This window comes from Nannobrachium achirus (genome assembly GCF_963921795.1).
Source record: "Nannobrachium achirus genome assembly, chromosome: 12".
NCBI classification, from domain to species: Eukaryota; Metazoa; Chordata; class Actinopteri; order Myctophiformes; family Myctophidae; genus Nannobrachium; species Nannobrachium achirus.
Window position 1 is genome coordinate 25,304,035 of NC_137832.1, and position 9,529 is coordinate 25,313,563.

Below are 9,529 nucleotides of genomic sequence, written 5' to 3' on the forward strand. Positions count from 1 at the left end.
AGTCCGAGATCCACATTGGAGACACGGCGTTCCCATGTGGATCCTGAGATCCAAATGATTTGATACTGAGGAGGAACTATAGTCTAAACATCCCTTTTAATGAGGGGTAGTTTTACAGTTTACAGTTTGAGCACAACAGCGGAAGAGTCACATTCTTTGATCAGCAACATCACACGCAAACAATGGGTCTGACGGTCAGAATCAAAACGCCTTGATGATCCATGGTACCACTGTGATCCTTGAATAATCAGGTCTTGCAGTCACAAGTCAAGAAATAGGACAGATATGCACAAAAGAGAAAGGCATTGCATGTTTCATTATTTTTTTCCCCATTCATTTCCTTTTGCATCACAGAATGTTAGCGTGTGATGTTCCTACATCAAAACATCTGGCTTATCATTTGCTCAGGAGCCCCCTCAGCCAACAACACCAACGTTCCCTGATAAAGAACAGTCAATCAGCTGTCAGGTCTGTGGCTGGAAAAGCAGCGCATTGATGACACTGCTCCAATCAAACAAATCACACAGACAGGGGTGTCACAAGGGGTAGGAAAGTGGGACTGAGTTACTGGGGCCCAAGGTGGAGGAGCCCTAATAACTTTATCTATTGAAAAATAGCAGATATACAAGCTCACAGCGCGGCACCAAGTGCCGCGCTGCGAGCTTGTAGATCTGCTATTTTTGAAAAGTTGTGAAAATGTGTGAAAATCTTTGAATATATGTATTTTTTAAGCGAACATTTCTAACTCAAATTTTGCTTCTGGGGGTCCCTGGAACTAAATATTTTGAGATCGGGGTCCGTGGCCAAATACATATCATCTTGGGGGTCCTTGACATAGGTTTCTTGCACACATTTTCACGATTTTTCAAAAATAGCAGATCTACAAGCTCACAGCCGCGCTGTGAGCTTGTATATCTGCTATTTTTCAATAGTTAACATTCATGGGGGGCCCACAGTGAATCCTTGTACCCAGGGCCCCGAATTTGGTGTGACGCCCCTGCACACAGATGTCTCTCCTTCTTCAGATCCCTCAGCTCAATCTTTGACAATGCACTGCCTACTCATTTCCAGGGACACGATTTCACCTCTGCTTCCGAGAGAAATGACATTTTACGAAAGCGACGTATTTCCAGACGCAAGATTCTTCTATGTGACATCTTCATTTCATATATTTTATTATGTGTTAAGCCTTTTATCTAGCAAGAAATAACAAGAACAAAAGAGATGAAGAAACATTTCATTTCTTCAAAACAACAGCATAACGTTACCTTAAGGGCTCTGGGGCAGCTTAGGCAGAATGTCCCCCTTAATTGCTCATTAAAAAGCCAAAAACAAAACATATAATTTAAATAAAATATGTAGCCCCTTGTACATATTTTTGTCTTGCCATTAAAACTCACAAACACAGTATAATGCTGGAATGAGAGCTATAGTAAAAGGCCCAGATAATTATTCCCAGGGTCCTACAATGACTTTTTCTTTTTGAAGTGCTACTATAAGCACAGTGCTCTATCAGTGGCAGTGTTAGCTTTGCTTTGTGACAGACAGGCCCAAGCCTACCTTTCGACGGCTCTGTACGCTTGGGTAGATCCAACGTGTCATAGTTTTTGTCATTCTCGCCATTTTTCCTGCCTAGGTAGAGGAGACAGAGAGAGAGAGAGAGAGAGAGAGAGAGAGAGAGAGAGAGAGAGAGAGAGAGAGAGAGATGTGAAGGCAAATGTTAGTGTCACATTACGAGATAGCAGGTCGACAGTAAAACATTTGTGTCACACCTACTGTATGCAAATACACGCCGGCAATTATTCAGTATTATAACTTGGCGTAATATCTACATATTGTACCACACTATACCACATTGCACTGTAAAAATGGAGATGGAACTGGGGTGGAGACTACAGTAGAAGCTAATGAACATGTCTCATGCACGTGGACATGCCCACAGAGGCAAGGGTAAAACTAATGTTTCCACATCTATCCTAATTAAGGACTCTTTCAGCAAGTCTTACTTTACAAAAATACATTGGAGTATATTCAGCTGAAAAAATGTGTTGGTTGTCATCCACTGTATTAACCTGTGTATTAACCTTTGTAAGTGGAATAGTACCGTTTTAAGAACATAATGTTTTCTGTAAAACATTACAAAGGGTCAAGGGAGTAATGACCGAGTATGACTTTCATCTCCTATATTAAATATTATTGTCCCCAGTGTTGGTTAATATACAAATTAATAATATGAAGTGTTACCATTGCTACTGCACATGCAGAGTACAGAGTACATGTTGCCAAAATACACACATACACAGTACTATGTAGTCTACAGCTTGATAACTGATCATGGACCTGATATTGAATGAAGTTCTAGTCTATATAGGCGCATACAAACCAGATGACTCAACCATATGCTCACCAGAAACCTCTTCGTTTTAGCAACGGTGCTAAACAGATTGTTAGGAGAAGTGACACTTTTATCTCTAAATGATAATTGTGCTCTTTTGTCGTTTAAATACAGTATATTCAACTGCGACAGTACAATTTGCTGCCTTGGATTTACTGCAAAAAAAAAACATGTTTACTGTACTTTCTCAGCACTGTCACGACACCTGACAAAGCAGGTGTTTTCATGAATAATCAGGAGGAAAAGACACAATGCTGTGCTGAGAGGTTCCCAGTGGACACATTATCTTACCTGCTTGTCACCGTGCATTCACTCTACTTTACCACTAAATGAACCGTCTAAAGAAGGACTGAATGACTACAGGCTAATTTATAAATAACACACAACCATGTTGTATAACAAAACCACCACAACTACGAAGGTTCTTTCAGTTAAGGCATCATTTTTTGTTGTAGAACATGGTTATTTGATGAAGTATGAATCAAGACTTGAAGCAGGCTGGGAATGGATTCTATGACATTCATTGCTACAGGTAAGATGAAGATTATCATGGATGGCAGAAACACAACATCTAAAGTGCAACTTTACAAGGGTTGGAGGACACCCAAAGTGTTTCACAGGTATGAGCATGGGAGAATAAAGTGGCAGAGTAGGAGGAGGAGGTGTCTAAGAGGAGAAAGGGCAGAGGAGTGAGACAGAAAGAAACACTCACCTTGATTAAACCATTCCTCTATAGTTAGCCAAGGAGGCAGCAGCAATGCCAAAAACACAAGCAGGGAAAAAGAGAAGAGGGTTGGTGAAAAAGCTGTGTGTGTGTGTGTGTGTGTGTGTGTGTGTGTGTGTGTGTGTGTGTGTGTGTGTGTGTGTGTGTGTGTGTGTGTGTGTGCGTGCGTGTGTGTGTGTGTGTGTGCGTGTGTGTGTGCGTGCGTGTGTGCGTGTGTGCGTGTGTGCGCGTGTGCGTGTGTGAACAAAGTGAATACCTAGTTTTCACTTTGTTCGCATGCACGGATTGCACGCACACACAAGAATGACAGGCATAATACTTTGAACATATTTAACTAATGGATTCATCTTTTATCAGGCTGGAGACAGGGGAAAAACGGAGAGAGAATTAGTTCACAGTTTGCAATTGTTCGGTGATAGAGAGAGAGAGAGAGAGAGAGAGAGAGAGAGAGAGAGAGAGAGAGAGAGAGAGAGAGAGAAGGGGATGAGATGAGATGGAAGGGTGGGTTTAGGTAAGTAAGTAAGTAAGAAAGAAAGAGAGCAAGCCAAGGACATAGACAGAGACACATGGGAGACAAGCACTCAAATGGTAGTAGACATAGGATAGACATAGGAATCCATTAGCACTCCACAGGTGTTCTACTGGCAGAATGATGAAAGAGTCTGAGATGGCTGTCGTATCATGAGAGAGAGAGAGAGAGAGAGAGAGAGAGAGAGAGAGAGACACAGAGAGAGAGACACAGAGAGAGAGACAGAGAGAGAGACAGAGACAGAGACAGAGGCGCAATTTGGAAATGCACATGAGTTCTCGTTTTCACCACCGTCGGCAGGTTAGCAACTCACTACTGTCGGCAGGTTAGCCACTCACCAGCTTTAGTTTCACTGAGGCTAGGGTTAGGGTTAAGGTTAGGTTTACGTGGTCGTACACCTCCGCATGATCCAAGCGAGAGAAAAAAACGAGTGCTCCCTAGCTCCTGTTCAGACAATCAAAAGCTTCCGTGGGCAGGGTTTGCCCAGAACTCATGTGAGTTTCCAAATAACGTGACAGAGAGACAGAGTGGGAGAAATGGAGAGAGTAAAGAGAAAGAAAAATAAATAAAGGATGAAAGAAAGAAAGAAAGAAAGAAATAGTTTGCCCCGCGCAATATTTAGCCCCCCTGCATTTTGCCCATCTAGTCAGCAGAATGCGGAGGACAAGGCAGACACTCATAGAGAATAATAATCACGACAAATGATTGTTTGTGAAGCATGGAAATATTTGCCCGGTTCCAGACCCTAAATTACTAGTCACACACGTCTATTAACATTCTATGTTGTGGTCTGACGTTGCTGTTGTCCAGTGTGTTTCCTTGGTCGGAAATTCCAACCAGGCTAATCAACGTTCTTTGAACGCGTCGATGGAATTAAACAACCCGTTAAAAACAACAACAGCAGCGGTAATATTAGCGGATGGAATTGATGTTGCTGTATTGAAGCTGTAATTATGTTCATTAGTTGACACAAAGCTCTGGACCCTGAAACTTATGCCTCTGTATTTAAACCACTTAATCACTTTTCAAAGTATTTTGAATATTCTTTTTAAATGTTGGCCGACAAGAATAATGACATGTACTGTATACCCAAAACAAGGATGTCAGGTTGAAAGTGGTTAATGGCTTTACTGTAGAGATTAGCTGAAGTAAAACCTATGTTATTTAACCGTTAAGCCCTTTACTTTGTTTAATAGGGTCTCCCACTCCCAGGAGTCTATCAGTCCCCTCTTTTTTCCCCCTATACCAAATAATAATAATAATAGGCGAATACTGTACATGGCATGCTGACAAGGCAGTGTGTTGCAATGCGTTGTCAGCTTGTCGATCTGCTATTTTTTTGGTGAATGTTCACCTGTTGTCAACTAAAATGTTTGGCTATTATGACATGCCCAGAGTAGGGACACTAGGCTTCAAGAGGTTAACAAATGACTGTGGCATTGTTGATCTCAGTGTGGCACTCTGAAAATGCCCAGCGTTTACTGTGTAAACTGTGCTTCATTGCACCGCTTCAGAGGGGCATTTTGTTTTCAACCTCTCCACTGCGTGCGTGCGTGCGTGCGTGCGTGTGCGTGCGTGGCCGGGTGGCCAATTACTACGTTTATAAATCTGCACACACCTACACTACACTCTCTTGCTGTCACGACCTCTGAACCGCCGACACCCCCCGCGGTGATGTTGAGGGTCAAGGGTCACTGGCTGGCATGGTCACAGCTCATTGGCTGGCTGATTAATCGCGGCTATTATTGGTGTGCGTCAGGGAGATAGCGGTGTCATTTGGCTAGTGGCCTGGGAGGAGAGGATGCTGATTAGGAGATCACTTAACTCGGACAAATGGCACAGCTGTCGCTGAGTAGTGTACGTGGCTACAGAGTAAAGCCCTGCGTGTTAATTCAGCTCGTAAAATGTAAAAAGGGCCCCTGTTAATTGAACTCTGAAAGACTTAAGTGTCCATTTTTACGCTTTCAGAATTAAACCAACACATGGGTTTTGCGTTGTACTGCTACAGTTCCAAAAAAGGGTAGTGGTTCTTAAACCTGTTTATCGTCACTGTCCGGCAGAAACCTTGTATCTCCAAGTTTCAAATTTGTACATGTTTTTTGTAAAGTAAAGCTGCGCTTCATCCTACAAAACTGTTGCACAAAACTAGTGAAAATAGTAGATCGGCTGTTTTCACTATTAAATCATTTTTAAAATAATAAAAAATTAAGGTTTTGGACATGGTTTCCACCTGACAACGACATCATCTGAAAAAAGTATGTGATTAAAGATTTGTCTTCTTAAAATGTTTGAGCCAATCTGCAATTCAATAATACCGATCTGAATACCAATAGTTGTCATACAGTAGCCTAGCTACAATAGTACCAGTGAGAGGTCTTCAATAATAACCCCATTGAAATTGAATTTGAAGGAGTAAAGTCTATGCCTTTGCTTACTCCCTGGTCTTTAATTACAAGCATAATAATACACTGTTCCTTTTTCTTCTTTTCTTTGAAATACAACTGGGTAGGACAAAACTTTCTGATGCCCTCAGACAATAACAAAATACAATTCAATCCTTCAGGATAGGAGCTAATGAAGATGGAACCTGGGAAATATTCTTAAGAATAATGATAAATATTAGATGATAAAAGATCTTTTTTTTTGTCCTCTGTTTCTTTTCGTTGTTTTATAGTGCACTTTGTTTCATGATTTCAGCTATTCAAAACAAAGTTATCTTTTTGCACTTTATAAACTTGACAAATTGACTGAAACATACACAGCTGATTATAGTGTGCACTCACATGACCTCAAGCACAAGTCCGTCTCCAACTAGAAAGATTGCTTCTCTGGTCTCCTGAACTTCAGAGAATGTACTCACCAAGTTAACTTAGTGTAATGAGAACATTCTTCCCAAACTTGGTATTATTAACCCATTACGATCTTATACTGTATATCTGCTTTTTTGAATAGCCAACGCTAAAATCTAAAATTACATGGATGCTTTTGTGTTGTGCTCAGAAGCTCGTAGATCTGCTATTTGTCTTTGAATATTTTTGACCCGATTCCATAAATGTGTTCTAAATCCTTCTTCTAAATCAGTGGTTCTCAAACCTTTTCATGTCAAGGACCCCAAAATTACATGTATTTGGCTGTGGACCCCCATCTCAAAATATGTTGTTCCAGGGACCACCCAGAAGCAAATATTTGAGTTACAAATGTTTGCTTTTAAAAAGATATATTCAAAGACTTTTTTCAAAAATAGCAGATCTACAAGAGCTACCGGTATTTTTCAATAGTTAAAGCATTAAATAAATGGGTGGTTAAGAAACAGCCAGTGTCCTCCTGCCTTTGAGCTTGTCTCTGCTAGATATGCCATAATAAAGACTATTGCCACCTCCTAAGGAGAGTTATTTCCTCTTATGCAGGCACAGAAGTCTGCCATCAGCTGACCATCAGCTGTAGCGGTACTTTGTGCTGTGTTCCAGCATAACTTTGACCCGAGACGTGAGGTGACACAACGCCATCTGATCAGTTTCCATGAGTCACCATTGGTTCTAGCAAGTCCGTTTGATGTGACATGGCCTTGAGACAAAGCAAGGTCTTGGGCGTAATTCACAGGCGTGCGTCCTTGTGCAAAACACTGCCCCCAACCTGCTATGTCACTGTGAACCAGTCTGCATGCATATAAATGGATAACGTCACTGTCGGGCAGAAACCTCGTATCTCCAAGTTTCAAATTTGAACGTTTTTTTTCGTAAAGCAAAACCCTGCTTCATCACACAAGACTGTCGCACAAGACTAGTGAAAATAGCAGATCTACAAGCACACAACGCTCACCTAGATCATTTTTAAAATGATAAATACAAAACAAACGGTTTTGGACATACAAGGTTTTCACCCGAAAACGACGATATGGAGTTTTCAACATCAGGCAACATTCTTTTTGTCTGATAGCTTAAATGTACAATAGTGCTTTGTAATGAAACCGCAAACAAATATTGAAACACAAGATAGTGAAAAAACAGATACAGTACAGCGGTTTGCCAAATTAATGCTCACAAACAGGATTCCACGTTGTGGAATAATCCAATATCAAACATTGGAATAATCCATTATCAAACATTTGTTTTCCGTCTGAATCTTGTAATAAGCAAACAATTGCCTGATTGGCTGATATTGGCTGCTGCTGAGGATGGTGTATTAGAGAAGTGAAGGAGAAATCTCTGTGACTAATTCTTTTATTAACAAATGCTTCTTCTTTCTAACCTCATATTCCTCCTAGTTCCTGCAAATATCAAGGCTAGATTAAAAGGATTAAAAGGATGTAATTAAAGACTAATGTGGTGTACAAAACCCTTAACCCGAATAAGACTCAAAGGAGATCTATATATCCATTAGAAGTGCTGCTTTCACTGCTATTAACAGGGATTAAATCAGATACAAATGACAATTCCACTTTCAATTTATCCATTCTGAGGGTAAAAAGATAATTATCTCAAGTTCAACAGTCAATATCTTAATGAAAGAAAAAGCTGATCCATTGGAAATGGGAATGAAAAAGTGACATCCTTGTATCACCTTTTTATTTCCTGCTCTCCTTAAACGACCCTGAGAATTTAACTTACTGTAGCTGTTTTTATAGGAATAATGTCTAACTTTGTTCAAACAAAAGTCTAATATTTTCTAAGTGTCTTTCTCTTCCCTCGTTTTCCACTGGCTTACTGTTATTTGTCTTTGCTTTCGAGCTGTAGTTTTGTCAGTATACATTACAGCAGTGGTTCTCAAAGTGTTTAGGGGGGTCTAAATTGACCCATAGTCTGTAACTCTGACAGTGTACAAATGGAACCAAATGGACACTAACGTGTCGGCTCCATTTGGTTCCATTGTACACTATCAGAGTTAAGGGGAGACCTCACTCCATTATAATGTTTCACATTTTGGTGCATCCAATAATACCATCCTCACCTTTGGCCTTCTTCCCTCCGAAGCAGCCAGCGTCATCCTTCTTCTTCCTCTGTGGCCCCGCGGAGCCCGGGGCCTGCAGCGCTGAGGGCTCCAGGAACTTCTCTGCCCCCGGCACCTCTTTGTGGACGTGATATGAGAGGTTCCTCATGATGCACACGCAGTTCTCCACCGACTGGAAGGGCAGATTGGAGGTCAGTTAATGTTCCATCAACTAAAATACATGCAGAGGGACAAGCATAAATGATGGACAAATACATTCAATCTCTCTATACTGTATACTGTATAGAGCAGCGCTATTAAACCTGCGGCCCGTGGGCCACATGCGGCCCTTGCCCCCCGGCCCGTCATGGTGATACCAATAAAAATATTTTTTGGAGCTGTGTGGAACACAAGCTCCCTATACGTGGCCGTGTGTGTGTCCGTCCGTCCGTGTCTGTCTGTCTGTATGAAGCCTCAAAGTTTGGCACGCTACTCCTCCCACAGTTTTTGCACCACACACTCGCGCCATATGTCAAATCAACCGGCTTACTCGGGAATCGTGTGCTAGTAACTTGCTAAGAGAAAGGTTCTATAGTTTAATTGATATTAATTTATTAGTGAATTAATTTTCCCCATTGACTTATAATGGGAATTGCAAAAACTCACATTCAAGTATTTTTCTCTCGTAAACCATAGGAGCTACAGTTTCAAACCTCGGAGAGGAGATTCATAATGATTTTAAGAATGAATCCAAAAATAATTACATCACTCGGCCTCATGGTGGCGCTATAATGGCCCACTTTGCGTTTTGCCCCGTAACTCTTGAACCGTAGATCGGAAAATTAAAATTCCTTTTCCCCTGGATTCCTTGGGTCAAGACGCATCTCCCCATATAGGCCAGGATAGATTTTCCGCCATCTTGAATTTTCTCCAAAACACAATTTTTGCACCTTTT

At 41.1% G+C, this 9,529-nt stretch overlaps 1 protein-coding gene across 1 annotated transcript in view; it reads right to left on the minus strand.

Moving 5' to 3' along the window:
• Positions 1–9,529, minus strand: part of arvcfb (ARVCF delta catenin family member b) — a gene marked incomplete at its 5' end in the record, with an annotated part of 181,166 nt that overhangs the window by 47,386 nt on the left and 124,251 nt on the right. Inside the window, 3 exons of the mRNA XM_080738997.1 lie at positions 1,561–1,628; positions 3,104–3,125; positions 8,596–8,767. Coding sequence (XP_080595123.1) covers positions 1,561–1,628; positions 3,104–3,125; positions 8,596–8,767 — 262 coding nt within the window. The remainder of the gene's footprint in view (positions 1–1,560; positions 1,629–3,103; positions 3,126–8,595; positions 8,768–9,529) is intronic.